Below are 19,475 nucleotides of genomic sequence, written 5' to 3' on the forward strand. Positions count from 1 at the left end.
GTGTAACCTCACACCCGTGTGCAGTATGTGGGTAGAAGATGTTATTAAAACTGATCATAATGTGTGTGACACAATTAGGCTGGCGTGACCTGGAAGAATGTGATAGATCCTGGAAGGAAATTGTATAAATATGAAATTAGACTTAGCTGATTTGACTAAACAAGCATGGCGACAATGCGAATATCAACACTGACAGCCTTCATCTTGCTCGCTTCCCTGACTACAGTATCTTCGGGTAAGTTGCCCAAAATTGGAATGTATGGAATATATCTTTCTAGTGGTCTTTGCTCCCCCTTTTCGGCATTGATCTGCTGGAATTAATGCATGCATAGGACTTATATTCAAACCATTCGAAGGAACTGAAGACCTTTGTCGCATTGCGCTTTTAAGACAGGATAATTCAAATACATTTCAAGTGATATGTTGGACCGTTGCTTGTTCTTGAGTAACATAATTCAGGGGGTGATACTTACTATAATAACTATCGTGGAGTTTGATTACATCAGTCATCATTGGAGACCCATATCGTGGGCATCCGTACATGTCAATACGAATAGTTCCAGGTCTCGCCAAGTGTTACTACACTATTTTCGTTAACTGATAACAGTTTTACGTCTAATGAATGGTTAATGAGCGCCTTCACAGACTTCAAAAAGGCGTTCGATTACATTGATAGGTATACATTATGGTACAAATGATCTAATCTGGGCCTGAGGAGTTAATTAATGTCTGTTGTCTATTCCATGTACTGAAATGTTAGAACATACACATTAACGTATGTAATAGTAAATTCTTCAGAAATAGCCTCGGTTTTGTCACCAATTACAAGACCTGGCAGGTGATATCTCATTCTGAAGCATACGACTCACCGAACAAACACAAACAACAAATGTGCACTGAAAATGTTTTCCGAGCTGCAATAATCAATATTTCTATTTCAACCGATCTCGTAAACTCTAGCAATGCTGCACTAGGTGTCCATTTCAAAGTGACTGTATGTACATACTTCCAGCTGTCACCATTTCTCTCATAAGCTACGATGTACTAAAAGTATTAGGGTAGGGCAATGTGTATTTTAAATTATGTACTATATGTCCCGTTTACCAAATGTATAAAACTTCTGTCGTCATTAGTTGTTGATGTTTATCATTGTTCGGGTTTCTCCATATGGTATTCAAGTCCACCAGTTCAATATTTTCGTGCACATACAATCGAGCGTACGTAATCAAGCTCGGTTCTTCAGGAAAAAGACGTGAGAGGTGGACCACAAGGAAGGACGAGTCTAGTTACAATGCCCATTGCAGTTTATCCTTGTGTCATGTTAACAAGTATGTGAGACTAACATAGAGTGAGTGAGTTTAGTTTTACGCTGCGCTCAGCAATACTAAAGCAGTGTGTCGTCTCTCTGTAATTAATCGAGCCTTTGCCAGTCGACCCAGCGATTAACAGCATGAACATTGAACTACCTAACTGGGACACGATGGCATGTGAACCGAGTCAGCAAGCCCAGTCGTTAATCCCTTCTTACGACAAACACTGTTTTCTGGAAGACCAGGTCTAAAACGAATCTTCGCGAAAGTAAATCATAGTCAAATAGTATTTCAACACGAAAACAGGAATATAAACCAACCCTAAACAACTGAAAACATTGAGTCTAGAGGAAAAGTCACGTATCTCAGTTCTACAATGATCTCTTTTTACTTTCCGAAGCTGCATTCTATGAATATATATATATATATATATAACTGAAAACAACTGACCGAGATAAGAAACAATCGTGGAAATCAAAAGAAACAAGATCAAGACGTTGTTTATGTTTCTTTTTTTATCATTGCAAATGGAAAGAAAGTGCTTGAAAGGTAGACCTATTTTTGATATTGTTTTTTTTTTCTAAATAGATATGATGTATACATGTATATATCGACAGATTATCTTTCCCACAGTAATACAACATTCATGACTTGGTGTGGATTTGTGTTTAGACATAAATCCCTTCAGTAGAAAACGCAAATATAAAGGGCATAATAATAAACATGTCCAAATTGATTTTAAGGTAATATGTTTACAATACACGTGAATTGAGCATCAACATAAGATGATTCGTTTAACTTACATGTACATAATGAACTATCCAAGATGCTCACAGAAATGCATCGTGACTTTAAAAGAAATATAACGTCAATCTAGCCTGTGATTAAAAACAACAAATTGGACTGTTGAGAACTAAAACTCAAATGTACCCAAATGTGCTTACTTAATCATTTCAATCAAAACTCACTGAAACGCCTGTGTCAGAAAATCTGCCACTCAATTATGAACTCAGTAGATCCCAGTTTTAATATAGTTCACATCATTCCACACAGAAACTTCTGATATTGGTAGATAATTTGAGAAATGTTCTGGAATGGAACGGCACCAAGAAGTGTCAGTTAAGGGTATAACCTGGCTTAGAATCCTTGGACTAATTCTGTTCCTACATAATGTGAACTGACCACCAGCAGTTATCAGCAAGCACACTGACACCCAACTCACTACTATCTTTGGACGGAGCTCACTTCTGGCACCCCTTCAGATTGTTGATGACTATGTGTCTGGCATGAAGAGATGAATGGCGTCTAGAAAACTGCTGCTCAAAGACTGAACTTTTCATGGCCCGCACCCACAGGCAGCAGCAGCTATCAGTATCTGGTGTCAAGGTGACATCATCTGTCATTCAACCTTCCCTGTTGCCAAAGACCTTGGTCTGTACATAGACTCTAATCTAACCAACGTGATGCCCACATTAACCATCTAGTAAAATCTACCATCCCAAACCACAAACAGAATCATCAGCTCAATCCGCCAGTACACCACCACGGAATATGCCCACGCCTTAGTAAGATCTCTAGACTTGACTATTGCACCTGCTATCTAGACAAACCTATTGCAGTAGACTACATGCTGGATTGCCTCCACGCATATACAGAGACACGAACAATTCGGTATTGTATGTCTGAACTCAAAGGGAGATCACATCACTCCATATCTCACTTTCCTACATTGGCTCCTTGTTTTGTTAAGTACCATGTGAACCTAAAAAACTGTGCCATGTATATAAATTTCACCACAGTCAAGCTCCAGAGTATCTGTCTGAACTTCTCACGCTGCACACCATTGCAAAATGTCTAAAATGATAGAAACAGCACTTACTTGAAGTCACTAAAGTCAGACATGTCTCCGGTGGTCGAGGACCTTTGCCTATTCTGCATCATTGCTTTGATATTTACTGCCTGCTTATGTCAAGCGTGCCGAATCACTGAACACTTCTCCATCGCTTTCTCCAATATCTTTTCTTTCCTTTAACTCCAACTTTTTGTATTCTCCAGTGTATATTGTACACCTTCATCATATAATGGAGCTAGAATCATGTTCAATAAACGGATCCTTCTGTAGGTCTTCCAACAGTTGGCGTTCCTGGGGAATAGGCAGAAAGTACGACTCTATGCCAGTGTAAATCTGTGTCATAGTCGACCCCGAGCCGTGACTCTTACCGGGCATTTCTAATTCTCCCTTTGGGAACTGTGACTACAAACAGACCCTTTTAATATTTTTTAAATCTTTCTATATCAACCAGTAAATTTAAGACGAAACGAAAAGTGGTCGTCGAAAAGGAGAAAATAAAAAGGAGCTTCAAAGGCTTCACTGGACAAATAGCGGCTTATGTCTGACGTGATATCGTGCCATCACTCTGTATCTATTTAGCATATAGTATGAACATGGGGTTCATTGGATTAATGATTTAATTGATAATAATGGTAATTTCCTTCAATTCGAAACGTTTCTAAAATAATATGATATAAAAACAAATTTTCTCAAATATCATGGGTTTTTTCCATCTGTCGAAAATACTTTCAAAAGACCAATACAGATTTAGCGACAATAACCCGCAAACCAAGCCCTGTTCTACCTCGATGTATGCACCACCTTTGTAAGAATTAAAGGGGACCCAATACCCATACAAAACTTTGATTTCAGGTGTATGTTTAAAAAGTCAACATGCATCGAAATGGGAACTAAATATTATATACGACAACAATATGTCTAAGAACTTTACCTTTATAACAATGCTAAAGAAAGCTACTGGATTACAATGGCTCCATTACAGACCATTACATCATATCATGCCAACAAACTTTTTTAAAGAAAAGATCGGATTTAAAGACACTAGTAATTGTAGTTTCTGCTCCGAAGATAGAGAAACAATTATCCATCTATTCTTGTCTTACACCAAGGTAAACCCTGTATGGAAAAAAAACAAAAAAACATGAGAACTGGCTATATGTTAAAACACAAATAAAACACAAAACTGAAGAGAAACATGCAATGTTTGAGTATTCAGACAAAAATAAAGATCCAATAAATCTTATCTTAATTTTGTTCAAGGAACTAATATTTCCAAATAAGTTTAACAACAGTATGACACCTTTCCACGTTTTTCAACATAACCTGTTCGAATTCTATATGCTAACAACGACTTCGTCTATAATTAGATGTAACATCAATGCTTTCTACGGGTTCTGGTAGTCTGGTGATCTATTCTGCTGAAACTAGTGGATTGCCCATTATGTATTCCAGATTTTCATTGTTACTTGTTTCTGAAAAATGTCCAAAAATGCAACAAAGTAAAAAAAATATATACAAAAATAAAATGATAGAACTGAGAGTGTTATCATGGTGTTTGATATGGTGACAAATGTGACACATCGTGACATACAGATAACACGTTTTAGCACTAGCAAACATCAGTACTATTTGTGTAGACCAACCACCTAAAATGAAAACATGAAGCGGTCATTCAATTTTCTGTGCACCCTACTCACATGTCCAAGACACAGGTGGACCTTGTTTGCATGCTTCTATTTACGTCCTGGGAGATCAAGTGGTCAGAAATTTGTCGCTATGTGTCACAACAACACAAGAGCAAAACAAACCGTGTCATTTTAACCTGAGATTTCAAACAGGCAAAAGTGAATAGCGAACGCAGTGCATTAATCCATGTACGCGTATTGTCCTCCATTGAGGACGAACTTGCGCACATTAACTGACAGGTGGACTTCCATACTGAAAATTTGTATAAAACGTGTGCCACTTGTATCAGAATGTATTGGACGTTATAATGCGCAATAGTGACATTTCACCTATCTGATGTTGTTTGTCTTCACACTGGTTTATATTTCGAGCAAAAACGACGGTTGTATAACTTTTAAGAAATACTGTTACCAAGAGCTTGATGCTTCATTAATGACACTGAGTATATATGTCAGTGATGTAAATAGTGTCATATTATTACTCAAAACATTACCGTATACATATCAATATACGTTTTTTTATAAGCACGACCCATTATAAAACTTACATGCAGGTTTGTAACGGCTATTTACCAAGTGTGTGGGTGTATGTGTTTTACGTGCACTGCTCTATATTACATCAAATTCTTCTTCAAAGTTTAACACAAACTCTAAATAACCACACTCTAAGTGTATACCCATTTGTGCCTTGATCTGTGTTACAGTGAGGTTTAAGGGCGGAGCTGTCTACACCCGATGGGGAAAAACTAAATGTCCGTCAGGAGCTCAACTTGTATACAAAGGTAATACAATCCAAGATCCTCCATTTCTTACATACGTAGTTTACATAGATCAAATGAGGAGAAGCTGTGTATTCAAGTTATAAAATAAAATTATTCTCTGTAAGTTACTGTTACAGTGTTGGGCGTTTTGCTTTTCGTTTGATAATTACAGATTTGCTTACATAAGTTAATAAAACATCATAGACCACTGAAAACCAAGGGAATTAAAAACTGAGGTGTATTATGTGCGTCATGCATTGCTGAGTTGGACGTCACATTGGACGTGGTGACAGAGGAAGGGGGATTTGTATATACTTCTATCCATGCTGTAAGCATTACCGCATGTCTTATATCAAGGGTCTTTTTTCCAATATCCATGGACATGTCCGTGGATCATTTATACTCGCTGTGTTATTACCACAGGTATAGCTGGAGGAACTCATTACAGTCATAAGGCCGGACCTGCCAATATCCTGTGCCTGCCAGACAACCCTGAATATGGAAACTACACTCCAGGATTTCAAACTGATGGTGCCATCTATGGTACAGAATATGAAACCAAGGAGCATTCGTTTAGTTTTAAACACCTTCACAACCAAGACGTTCCCTGTGCCGTTTGTAGAAGTAGTACCAAGACAAGCGTCATCATGGTGCCTGCCAGGTTGTCCTGCTTTCCTGGATGGCATGTAGAGTACACAGGGTATCTGATGGGTGGCCATTATAACTACGCTGCTAGTGAGTATCTTTGTGTTGATGGAGATGCAGAGGCGGATAGAAGTGGCCATGAAAACAAGAACGGGCAACTCTTGTATCTTGTTGAAGGTGTCTGTGGTTCTCTGCCATGTCCTCCTTACAAGAATCACTGGGAGTTGACATGCACTGTGTGCTCGAAATAAAGCACAGATGTGATGCTTCACTGTCATGCACGTGAATAAAACCGTTTCGGGTGCATCAAAGAAATGTGGACTGTTTTAATTATTATCATAGCATTCTGGCCCTGTTCATGACAAACTGCCTTCTGGATTAGGCTATGCAAGTGTGGTTTATGAAACGTAAAATGTGGATACATTATTAGACTGAGAATGAAATTATAAAGGAGACACAAGTATACACATAACTACGCTCCTTTAGTTGTGATGTGTGTGTATGAGGTATTCCCACGCATGCACACATGTTGACAATGCATTTCTAGCAAAGTAAGTAAATCATTGTTAATAAACAGAAAGTGTTGTTCAAAAGGTACACGTTTTCATCACAAATTATATTCAGTTCACCGATTTTCTTCGTTTCACTATACACCTTCAACAATTATTTTTGTTTGTACGTGGGTGTGTAATGCAAAGAGAAACGTTTACCGCAACACCACTCCTCGCAAATTATTTTCACTATCACGAATGATTATTGTTAGTGAGTGCGTGCCTGCGTGCCTGCGTGCCTGCGTGCCTGCGTGCCTGCGTGCGCGCCTCAGTGCGTTAGTGGGTGAGTGAGTGAGTTGGGTTTAACAATTTTAGTGACATCACTTAGAAGTATCTTGTGATAAAACAACTTCTGGATTTACCACACCGACTTCAGTTCCCTTTTAGCTACAACGTACGTATCCACTGCAACACAACTTGATTCAAGTAGTTCATTGCACATTTGAGGCTGAGTGTTCACACCTCTGGTGTACCAGGAGACATGTAAACTGGTTCCGGAGGGTCCCCATTAACCCATGCAAAACACAGTGATACTGCACTAATGCAGTCACAAATCACAGTGTGAAACGTGCATTTCATATAATTTTTAAAATAATTTATTTTTTTCAGGCCGTATTTACCTACCACGGGGCAAACCTACTACTCTTGTATCTTGTTGAAGATGTCCGTGGTGATGTCCTTGCCTTGCCTACCATACAGGAAACACTGTATGCTCAAATATATGCTCTATGTGAATATCATGCTATACTAGACAAAATATGTTAGGGATATTGACATTTTTTATAACTGACAATTTATCAGAGTGCCAATGAATAAATACATCACTATTCAAAATTTCAACATTTGTGTATATCCCTAAATATTTTTGGTCCAGTATATGTGTGGAATGTTTCAGTATCTATACTCTTCGGTAAAAGACAACATGAAACCCCGCCAAAAATAAGGAAATGCATTAAACATATTTAAATGTACATTAAATAGATTTAGTTTCAACAGTGATGACGGAAATTCGACACACGGATGAACATATGTATTGTTGTGATTGTCAGCATTGGTAGTGAATACAATCGTGGTATGAGATCACTTTTGACAAAAGCCTTCGTAAAGATTTAGTTATTAAATACAGCTTTTATCAGTCCCTTATCCCTTTCCGCTAGTGCGTATACCACGTTTTGCTCACCCTCACCCTGCCAACTTCCTGGAGACTATGACGACCGAAAATCAGCTTCCGGGTCACTGGATTATGTTGGTCTCAGCGAAACAATTTAATGTGAACTGCCTATGATTTCTTTGTTTTTCACAATGAAGACTTGTTGTGCTTCCTCGTCTTCACCGATGGTTTGGTTTTTCCGAGACTTGGTTGGAATCTCTTGCTTTATTCTGTGATATTTTCCAAGTTCAGAGAGTACTAAACAAAACTCTTCCTCTACGATTTTACTGTCCGAGAGTGCGGTGGAAATGTGGTAACCTATTGTGTTAACTTTGCTTTCGGCTAGAATTCGAATTTAATTGTGTTTCAATGCTTTACGATGTAATTTGCACGTACATGTTGTCTGTCCCACCGGTGTTTGATACCTGTCATTATTTTGACTTCGTACAATGAGGACGATGGTTTTCCGAGGTAGACGTGGATGACCATCGTGGAATACGCAGGCACCTTTTCTAGGATGCTGGCTAAATCATCTTAAATCTGCTTGATATTGTGTAGGTCTACCAGTCTGCCACCAAAGGCCGGGTATATGGTACATTCGTCCTCCTCATTGGTCGTTGTCAAGTGTCGTTGTCTGCTCCTGAGGTATCGACGATGTCACTTGGGGGTACGGGGACTTTGATAGGGTTTGTAAATGTTGTTTTTCAGTTGCAAGGCATACAGTTTGCCATCTATGCGCAGCATCCCACTGAGGTATCCTATATTCACAGAATTACGTTTTACATCTAAAACTGATACCTTCAATTCAAAGGCGGTGCCTCGCATTAATTTCTTGTACTGCCACAATGAAAACGATTTGGTTCTGCCGTTATACTTTTCTGTTTTCACCGGTATGGCTTTCAGCAGCATGAAAAGGCATGCCCCTTGAATTTTGTCTGTCGTATTCAGCTGTTCAAAGTGAATGGACAGTTCATGGTTCGGAACGAGGTCGGGTAATTTTGAACCCTTGACAGTGGTTGTGGGTTTCGATGAGTTTATTCTGTTGTTGGTTAACACGACTGTGCTGTTGAATGATTCATTTTGAGTTCAGCTCCCACGAGTTTGAAGACGTCATTGCTTAGTGAGCATATGCTGTAGTAACTGTTAGTTATGTAGTTGCAGACACCACTGATGAACAGCTTGTTTTTGCTGTCGTTGATGTTGTTCCATCGCGGGAGGTAGGTGCGACTTTGAGTTGGCTGGATGTTTTATAGATTGCATGCTGCAGTTTTATTCTAAAAGAGATAATGAAGTGGTCGAAAGCGTCCCAATAGTAACTTTCCAGCAGGTCCTGCATAAATGACGTTTTGCCACCTCTGGTCTGACCACACACGATCGCTCAGTTAGGAAAGTGAAGCAGATCAATAGATTGTTTGCGTGAATCTTGCACTGTCTGTGTTGAGTGGCGCTTCCCTAATCATATGCAATTATAAATTCATTTGACCCTCGGGTTGAGGCTCCCTGGTGATTTGGACAGTGCAACCCTCGCTGCCATGGTTGATGTGATGTCATTGTTGGTGGATCATATGCCAGCCTCAGGGTGTACTTGGTGGTCAGGTACTCCCGATTGACACAAGATCAAGAGCCTTGGCCACCGAGTTGGTTTCCAGAGCACGTTCGGTCGCCGGCAACTTTTGAACAGGCCGACAACCTTGGCTGAACAGCTGGCTGGGCACACCCTCCATGTACAGCCTCTGATGGATGGCGTAGAAAGGGAGTGTCTGCAGACACCTAGTTCATTGGCAACGCCTTTAGTGTTGATCTATTGTTACACTGCACTGAAACGATGTTTTCATGAGTGCCTACTCAGGAAAACCCCTGGCTTTGCCATCACTGGCTGGGCTTCAGCTTCATCTGAGACAAATTGAATTTCCAAGATTTCAACCATGAAGGTCTTTCCGAGAAGACCGCTGATGCCCTGCAATCCATGCATATCTCAACTCAGTGCCAAGGCAAGCGTGCTGGATCGAGACAATTTGAGAGACATTCTGCAATGCGTTCATGAAGCATTGGACAGACTAAACGACATATTGTACTTGATGAACAAAACCGCCCCTTAAGACCTTCATAAACTGTGGGGATGGACAAAACCATGTAAATCATGCTGGTCAACAACCTCGCCAAACTGAATGCGTTTGATGATCGCATCACATGCAAGAAAATGAAACTCGAACAAGCAGACGACAACAAAGATGGGATCAGCAGACGCCATATAAAGAAAAGGTTGCGTGACTTGCATGAGGAATTACGGCCTGAATGAAAGCTGCTTCCACCAACAAAGCAACCCTTTGTTCCCAAATCATTGACCTTGGTCATATCCCTGATGAGAGGAGGGGGAGCAACGACGTCAGCACCAGTGGCAGCACCAGCACCAGCACCAGCACCAGTAGCAGCACCAGCACCAGCACCAGCACCAGCACCAGCACCAGCACCAGCACCAGCACCAGCACCAGCACCAGCAACAACGCCAGTGCTAGTCCCAGTGCTAACAACACAAGGAGGCAAAGATGACCCCAGAGACTGGATGAAAATATAAAAAAGCCTGCAATAGTCGGGCTAAGCTTTGGGCAACCTTGCAAGCAAAACCGCCAGACCACTTCCAGGAATCCTAGGATGGTACGGCTTGGTTAAAGCCTATGGCTTTTTGTAGTCGCTGTGTGTGTCACTGCTCTGGAATTTTAACTACATGAGCCCTACCATAATCCAACTGACCACCATACTGTTTTGCGATCGACGTGCCACTGATTGATTGCCTGTGGAGAATGTCGAGGATGCGGTGGCTGCCAACATCATGGGTGTACTTCTGGCAGTGGTGAATTGATTCCCACTTTGCCTGGTCACAGCCGTCTTCAGGACATTGATTTTGGAGTTCACACATTGGTTTCAATCACCGACCATGATGATGATTTATTGTCAGTCCCACGCTGAACATGTAGTTGACTTTAGACTGAGCATATTGCAAGGTGTCTTGGTATCGTTAGATGGCTGTTGGTAAATCCACTGGTATAGAGATGCCATCCTCGATGCTCACCACAAACTGTTTCTGTGCGATGCAAGCCTTTCCCTGACTGAGGATAACAGAACACATTTGCAACTGAGCATACAGCACGTACGAATCGAATCATTCAAAGGGATGGTGCCGATGTGAGTAAACACCTTCGAAGTGTCAGCAAATGCAGTAATCCTTACTGTTGTCAAAATCCATGTAATCGTTGTTACACTCGTTTGTCGTGAGATAATTATATGATTTGTAAACCCGATCTATCACCAGCTTTTTGTTGGCTTTTACCAGAGTCTCGTTGTGAACGACGGGAATGCCCAAACCATGTTTGGACCTGACAAACGCCAACTGACCATTTGTAGATCGATTTCGCAGCTAATGCGTTCATACACACGCCGATCATAAGGGTTGTTTACCATGTCCCATCCCTTGTCCTACATTAGCGGTGCACCGATCTCTTTCAGGATACATCTCTTCTGGTAGTAAGCGTAAAAATGAACACGGACCAACTCAGTTCATACAAGTCTTCAACATCACGTCACCACATGGCAAAGTTGACCAGACTCTGCCAGAATTGCATCGGTTGTCGCACCAAGTGAGCACTGTTTTAACTTTCATGACCGTAAGCATATTCTTTAAAGACATTGATAAATCGTGTTTGAAAGTGGGTACCTTCTTTGGCATCCACCATGATGTTCATCTGCGCGAGATCAATGTCGCTTTTGGAGTAATAATGGAGATGCAGAGGCGGATAGAAGTGGCCATGAAAACAAGAACGGGCAACTCTTGTATCTTGTTGAAGGTGTCTGTGGTTCTCTGCCATGTCCTCCTTACAAGAATCACTGGGAGTTGACATGCACTGTGTGCTCGAAATAAAGCACAGATGTGATGCTTCACTGTCATGCACGTGAATAAAACCGTTTCGGGTGCATCAAAGAAATGTGGACTGTTTTAATTATTATCATAGCATTCTGGCCCTGTTCATGACAAACTGCCTTCTGGATTAGGCTATACAAGTGTGGTTTATGAAACGTAAAATGTGGATACATTATTAGACTGAGAATGAAATTATAAAGGAGACACAAGTATACACATAACTACGCTCCTTTAGTTGTGGTGTGTGTGTATGAGGTATTCCCACGCATGCACACATGTTGACAATGCATTTCTAGCAAAGTAAGTAAATCATTGTTAATAAACAGAAAGTGTTGTTCAAAAGGTACACGTTTTCATCACAAATTATATTCAGTTCACCGATTTTCTTCGTTTCACTATACACCTTCAACAATTATTTTTGTTTGTACGTGGGTGTGTAATGCAAAGAGAAACGTTTACCGCAACACCACTCCTCGCAAATTATTTTCACTATCACGAATGATTATTGTTAGTGAGTGCGTGCCTGCGTGCCTGCGTGCCTGCGTGCCTGCGTGCCTGCGTGCGCGCCTCAGTGCGTTAGTGGGTGAGTGAGTGAGTTGGGTTTAACAATTTTAGTGACATCACTTAGAAGTATCTTGTGATAAAACAACTTCTGGATTTACCACACCGACTTCAGTTCCCTTTTAGCTACAACGTACGTATCCACTGCAACACAACTTGATTCAAGTAGTTCATTGCACATTTGAGGCTGAGTGTTCACACCTCTGGTGTACCAGGAGACATGTAAACTGGTTCCGGAGGGTCCCCATTAACCCATGCAAAACACAGTGATACTGCACTAATGCAGTCACAAATCACAGTGTGAAACGTGCATTTCATATAATTTTTAAAATAATTTATTTTTTTCAGGCCGTATTTACCTACCACGGGGCAAACCTACTACTCTTGTATCTTGTTGAAGATGTCCGTGGTGATGTCCTTGCCTTGCCTACCATACAGGAAACACTGTATGCTCAAATATATGCTCTATGTGAATATCATGCTATACTAGACAAAATATGTTAGGGATATTGACATTTTTTATAACTGACAATTTATCAGAGTGCCAATGAATAAATACATCACTATTCAAAATTTCAACATTTGTGTATATCCCTAAATATTTTTGGTCCAGTATATGTGTGGAATGTTTCAGTATCTATACTCTTCGGTAAAAGACAACATGAAACCCCGCCAAAAATAAGGAAATGCATTAAACATATTTAAATGTACATTAAATAGATTTAGTTTCAACAGTGATGACGGAAATTCGACACACGGATGAACATATGTATTGTTGTGATTGTCAGCATTGGTAGTGAATACAATCGTGGTATGAGATCACTTTTGACAAAAGCCTTCGTAAAGATTTAGTTATTAAATACAGCTTTTATCAGTCCCTTATCCCTTTCCGCTAGTGCGTATACCACGTTTTGCTCACCCTCACCCTGCCAACTTCCTGGAGACTATGACGACCGAAAATCAGCTTCCGGGTCACTGGATTATGTTGGTCTCAGCGAAACAATTTAATGTGAACTGCCTATGATTTCTTTGTTTTTCACAATGAAGACTTGTTGTGCTTCCTCGTCTTCACCGATGGTTTGGTTTTTCCGAGACTTGGTTGGAATCTCTTGCTTTATTCTGTGATATTTTCCAAGTTCAGAGAGTACTAAACAAAACTCTTCCTCTACGATTTTACTGTCCGAGAGTGCGGTGGAAATGTGGTAACCTATTGTGTTAACTTTGCTTTCGGCTAGAATTCGAATTTAATTGTGTTTCAATGCTTTACGATGTAATTTGCACGTACATGTTGTCTGTCCCACCGGTGTTTGATACCTGTCATTATTTTGACTTCGTACAATGAGGACGATGGTTTTCCGAGGTAGACGTGGATGACCATCGTGGAATACGCAGGCACCTTTTCTAGGATGCTGGCTAAATCATCTTAAATCTGCTTGATATTGTGTAGGTCTACCAGTCTGCCACCAAAGGCCGGGTATATGGTACATTCGTCCTCCTCATTGGTCGTTGTCAAGTGTCGTTGTCTGCTCCTGAGGTATCGACGATGTCACTTGGGGGTACGGGGACTTTGATAGGGTTTGTAAATGTTGTTTTTCAGTTGCAAGGCATACAGTTTGCCATCTATGCGCAGCATCCCACTGAGGTATCCTATATTCACAGAATTACGTTTTACATCTAAAACTGATACCTTCAATTCAAAGGCGGTGCCTCGCATTAATTTCTTGTACTGCCACAATGAAAACGATTTGGTTCTGCCGTTATACTTTTCTGTTTTCACCGGTATGGCTTTCAGCAGCATGAAAAGGCATGCCCCTTGAATTTTGTCTGTCGTATTCAGCTGTTCAAAGTGAATGGACAGTTCATGGTTCGGAACGAGGTCGGGTAATTTTGAACCCTTGACAGTGGTTGTGGGTTTCGATGAGTTTATTCTGTTGTTGGTTAACACGACTGTGCTGTTGAATGATTCATTTTGAGTTCAGCTCCCACGAGTTTGAAGACGTCATTGCTTAGTGAGCATATGCTGTAGTAACTGTTAGTTATGTAGTTGCAGACACCACTGATGAACAGCTTGTTTTTGCTGTCGTTGATGTTGTTCCATCGCGGGAGGTAGGTGCGACTTTGAGTTGGCTGGATGTTTTATAGATTGCATGCTGCAGTTTTATTCTAAAAGGGATAATGAAGTGGTCGAAAGCGTCCCAATAGTAACTTTCCAGCAGGTCCTGCATAAATGACGTTTTGCCACCTCTGGTCTGACCACACACGATCGCTCAGTTAGGAAAGTGAAGCAGATCAATAGATTGTTTGCGTGAATCTTGCACTGTCTGTGTTGAGTGGCGCTTCCCTAATCATGTGCAATTATAAATTCATTTGACCCTCGGGTTGAGGCTCCCTGGTGATTTGGACAGTGCAACCCTCGCTGCCATGGTTGATGTGATGTCATTGTTGGTGGATCATATGCCAGCCTCAGGGTGTACTTGGTGGTCAGGTACTCCCGATTGACACAAGATCAAGAGCCTTGGCCACCGAGTTGGTTTCCAGAGCACGTTCGGTCGCCGGCAACTTTTGAACAGGCCGACAACCTTGGCTGAACAGCTGGCTGGGCACACCCTCCATGTACAGCCTCTGATGGATGGCGTAGAAAGGGAGTGTCTGCAGACACCTAGTTCATTGGCAACGCCTTTAGTGTTGATCTATTGTTACACTGCACTGAAACGATGTTTTCATGAGTGCCTACTCAGGAAAACCCCTGGCTTTGCCATCACTGGCTGGGCTTCAGCTTCATCTGAGACAAATTGAATTTCCAAGATTTCAACCATGAAGGTCTTTCCGAGAAGACCGCTGATGCCCTGCAATCCATGCATATCTCAACTCAGTGCCAAGGCAAGCGTGCTGGATCGAGACAATTTGAGAGACATTCTGCAATGCGTTCATGAAGCATTGGACAGACTAAACGACATATTGTACTTGATGAACAAAACCGCCCCTTAAAACCTTCATAAACTGTGGGGATGGACAAAACCATGTAAATCATGCTGGTCAACAACCTCGCCAAACTGAATGCGTTTGATGATCGCATCACATGCAAGAAAATGAAACTCGAACAAGCAGACGACAACAAAGATGGGATCAGCAGACGCCATATAAAGAAAAGGTTGCGTGACTTGCATGAGGAATTACGGCCTGAATGGAAGCTGCTTCCACCAACAAAGCAACCCTTTGTTCCCAAATCATTGACCTTGGTCATATCCCTGATGAGAGGAGGGGGAGCAACGACGTCAGCACCAGTGGCAGCACCAGCACCAGCACCAGTAGCAGCACCAGCACCAGCACCAGCACCAGCACCAGCACCAGCACCAGCACCAGCACCAGCACCAGCACCAGCAACAACGCCAGTGCTAGTCCCAGTGCTAACAACACAAGGAGGCAAAGATGACCCCAGAGACTGGATGAAAATATAAAAAAGCCTGCAATAGTCGGGCTAAGCTTTGGGCAACCTTGCAAGCAAAACCGCCAGACCACTTCCAGGAATCCTAGGATGGTACGGCTTGGTTAAAGCCTATGGCTTTTTGTAGTCGCTGTGTGTGTCACTGCTCTGGAATTTTAACTACATGAGCCCTACCATAATCCAACTGACCACCATACTGTTTTGCGATCGACGTGCCACTGATTGATTGCCTGTGGAGAATGTCGAGGATGCGGTGGCTGCCAACATCATGGGTGTACTTCTGGCAGTGGTGAATTGATTCCCACTTTGCCTGGTCACAGCCGTCTTCAGGACATTGATTTTGGAGTTCACACATTGGTTTCAATCACCGACCATGATGATGATTTATTGTCAGTCCCACGCTGAACATGTAGTTGACTTTAGACTGAGCATATTGCAAGGTGTCTTGGTATCGTTAGATGGCTGTTGGTAAATCCACTGGTATAGAGATGCCATCCTCGATGCTCACCACAAACTGTTTCTGTGCGATGCAAGCCTTTCCCTGACTGAGGATAACAGAACACATTTGCAACTGAGCATACAGCACGTACGAATCGAATCATTCAAAGGGATGGTGCCGATGTGAGTAAACACCTTCGAAGTGTCAGCAAATGCAGTAATCCTTACTGTTGTCAAAATCCATGTAATCGTTGTTACACTCGTTTGTCGTGAGATAATTATATGATTTGTAAACCCGATCTATCACCAGCTTTTTGTTGGCTTTTACCAGAGTCTCGTTGTGAACGACGGGAATGCCCAAACCATGTTTGGACCTGACAAACGCCAATTGACCATTTGTAGATCAATTTCGCAGCTAATGCGTTCATACACACGCCGATCATAAGGGTTGTTTACCATGTCCCATCCCTTGTCCTACATTAGCGGTGCACCGATCTCTTTCAGGATACATCTCTTCTGGTAGTAAGCGTAAAAATGAACACGGACCAACTCAGTTCATACAAGTCTTCAACATCATGTCACCACATGGCAAAGTTGACCAGACTCTGCCAGAATTGCATCGGTTGTCGCACCAAGTGAGCACTGTTTTAACTTTCATGACCGTAAGCATATTCTTTAAAGACATTGATAAATCGTGTTTGAAAGTGGGTACCTTCTTTGGCATCCACCATGATGTTCATCTGCGCGAGATCAATGTCGCTTTTGGAGTAAAACACTCCCGCTGTGTACATTGACACGAAATGACTAACATACCACGCCCCCTCAATTAAATGTCCTGGTTCCTGGTCTACACAGAATAATGAAGAGACCCATGAACCAAGATGAATACAGGCTGGTCCGCCAATCAGGACTGCCCACTTAAGTTTTCCCGAACATTCGATGGATTCGATACAATACCCCTTCAGAGAGACAACAGGTTTACAAGCCTTAAATCTTTTCAGAAAAACTCCGAACAGGATATGATTTTCTGAAAATTCACAGTCTTTTTCTGCTTTAATTGATTATGGTGCATAGCTGAATGTAACCTTTGAACTTTTTCACAAGAAGAAACAAGATTGTACGTGGAAACAATGGCTTGAAAGAGAAAATGTCATTAATAACTCCTACGACAGAAAACTGCACAAAATTTAAAATTGTTAGGAAAATATACCTGCTTTAGGAAACTAGGTCTTTCCTTTTCAGGGGTCGTGGGAAACAATTCAAAGGCATGATGATTACAGACAGTAGTGTGGCTCAGTACTGGCTGTATACCCGGTGCTAAATGGAAGCCAGACAGTTGAGTTAAAATTAAACCACTCAACCATGAATGCTGGGAAAGGGGGTTATGTGTAACAATTCTCACCACAGTGGACACAAAAAATAGTCTTCACACGTTTGTATCCATGTGTGGAAATTGAAACTGGGTTGAAGGTTGCTTTTTTTCACTCATTGTCGGCTGTCTGTTTGTCACCCACTGGACCACGAAGGTCTCTTTCAATTGTTGCGTTACAGGTTCCACCATTCAGGGTAATGTGTGAGGATGTTCTCTGGAGAGCCTGTGTCCGTTGCTGGGTCAGCCTCAGTGAAGCTGACACAGCACGACTTTTGCACTAACACTCACACACCTCTGACTAAAGTGCTCGGGCTATGTAGGTCAGTCAAACGCGCACGAACAATGTACAAAGTTAGCTTGTAGCAGTACACCCAAAGCGCTCACAGGAGCAAGCACCTCTCAGGCGACCCCCACACCAGAGGCGAACCAAGTCTTTTCCCTCGACCGATCCCATGCTCACTTCAAAGTTCATACCTCAAAAACTATTTGACCGATTTTCACCAAATTTTGCAGGCATCTCAGTAAGTACTATACATAATGATAGTTTCTTAAACTGGGCACTTGGGAAAGATTGGTTCCGTACCATCACTGTGCATACCACTCATTGTGACCTTGTGTAAGCCTCCCTAGACGTTAAGTTTGTTTCCCTAGACCGTGTGTGGTTTTCCCATGTACATTGTGACCTGAGTGGAACATTCCAGACCTTATGTTGGTTCCCATGGACCTTGTGTGTGCCTCTATAGAACGTGTGTGGGTTTCCTATGCACATTGTGACCTTGTGTGTGCCTCCCTAGACCTTGCGTGTGCCTCGCTAGACCTTGTGTGGGCCTCCCTAGAACTCAGTAAATGATCATGTTATATATATTTTCATATTTCATATTGTTTTTTGTTTTGGTTTTTGATTCTATATTGAATTTTCAAGGCAAGGATGTGGCTGTTGCAAATGGTTGTAACGAACTAGCCTCAAGTAGGTGAATGGAATTTGCTAATGCAACCTGAAGAAACAGGGCATCAACAACAGAAATCAAACAATGCTTTTCGGCAATGTAATTATAATTTTTAAATCAGCATCATGGTCACAAAGAACACTCCCAATAACCTCATGACCATCCGCTCCTCACCATGCAAATTTCAACACACATTAAAATCTTCAGCACAACCATTTTTTTAAGACTGATCCTTTCTATCTTCACCGTCTCATATAAATAGGCATTATCATTTCCACAGTGGGTCAGTATCTGTTCTAGCAATTATTTTTTAGTTTAACATCCGCCCCATACTGTTAATAGTCTTGCCTAGACGTGAAATGACATGGTTCCTTTAAACAAGGTATACCCGATAAACTATGTTTAATGTGGTATCACTGGCAACAGTGCACTCTATAGATTTCATGTAATGGGGTTTTGTGTCTATACCATCAGAAAAGAAGTATTACAAAGCTGCTCGCCGGAGGAAGACGTGAATGAAATAATACAGCAAAATCAAGATCCGTCTTTTCGGGATTCATGTTTTATCTTCAAAACTTTGGTGTAAAGGAGCGAACCGTTAACCTCAGCCCTACGCTATCGTTACACGTAGGGTTTGCTGTAATTTTCAACAGATATACCACAATGTGTCACGGTATTGGTTTTGATATGATCACAAATCTCTGATCAGAGCTACTATTGTCTGATCCTGGACCTCATGGACGTCCTATCGGTAAATGAAACTTAGAACCCTACAGTGGCGAAGAAAGCGGATTTGGGGATCTGAGACAGACAGATTTATTTAAAGCAATAACTAATATATC

The 19,475-nt window shown here is 41.5% G+C and overlaps 1 protein-coding gene across 1 annotated transcript; it reads left to right on the forward strand.

The window, feature by feature from the left end:
- The first annotated feature begins 159 nt into the window (after positions 1 to 159).
- LOC137259895 (short-chain collagen C4-like) lies at positions 160 to 6,568 on the forward strand. The gene is made up of 3 exons (XM_067797541.1): positions 160 to 235; positions 5,552 to 5,629; positions 6,032 to 6,568. Exons 1-3 carry the CDS (start codon positions 166 to 168, stop codon positions 6,502 to 6,504), a joined length of 621 nt encoding a protein of 206 aa, XP_067653642.1. The 5' UTR covers positions 160 to 165; the 3' UTR covers positions 6,505 to 6,568.
- The last annotated feature ends 12,907 nt before the right edge of the window (positions 6,569 to 19,475 follow it).

Source organism: Haliotis asinina, chromosome 13 (assembly GCF_037392515.1).
Source record: "Haliotis asinina isolate JCU_RB_2024 chromosome 13, JCU_Hal_asi_v2, whole genome shotgun sequence".
NCBI classification, from domain to species: domain Eukaryota; kingdom Metazoa; phylum Mollusca; class Gastropoda; order Lepetellida; family Haliotidae; genus Haliotis; species Haliotis asinina.

Bases quoted from the DNA above. Each gene is read 5' to 3' on its own strand.
- LOC137259895 (XM_067797541.1), top strand. From the start codon at position 166: ATGGCGACAATGCGAATATCAACACTGACAGCCTTCATCTTGCTCGCT. The intron at 236-5,551 runs GTAAGTTGCCCA...TCTGTGTTACAG, and splicing joins CCTGACTACAGTATCTTCGG to TGAGGTTTAAGGGCGGAGCT. The intron at 5,630-6,031 runs GTAATACAATCC...TTATTACCACAG, and splicing joins AGCTCAACTTGTATACAAAG to GTATAGCTGGAGGAACTCAT.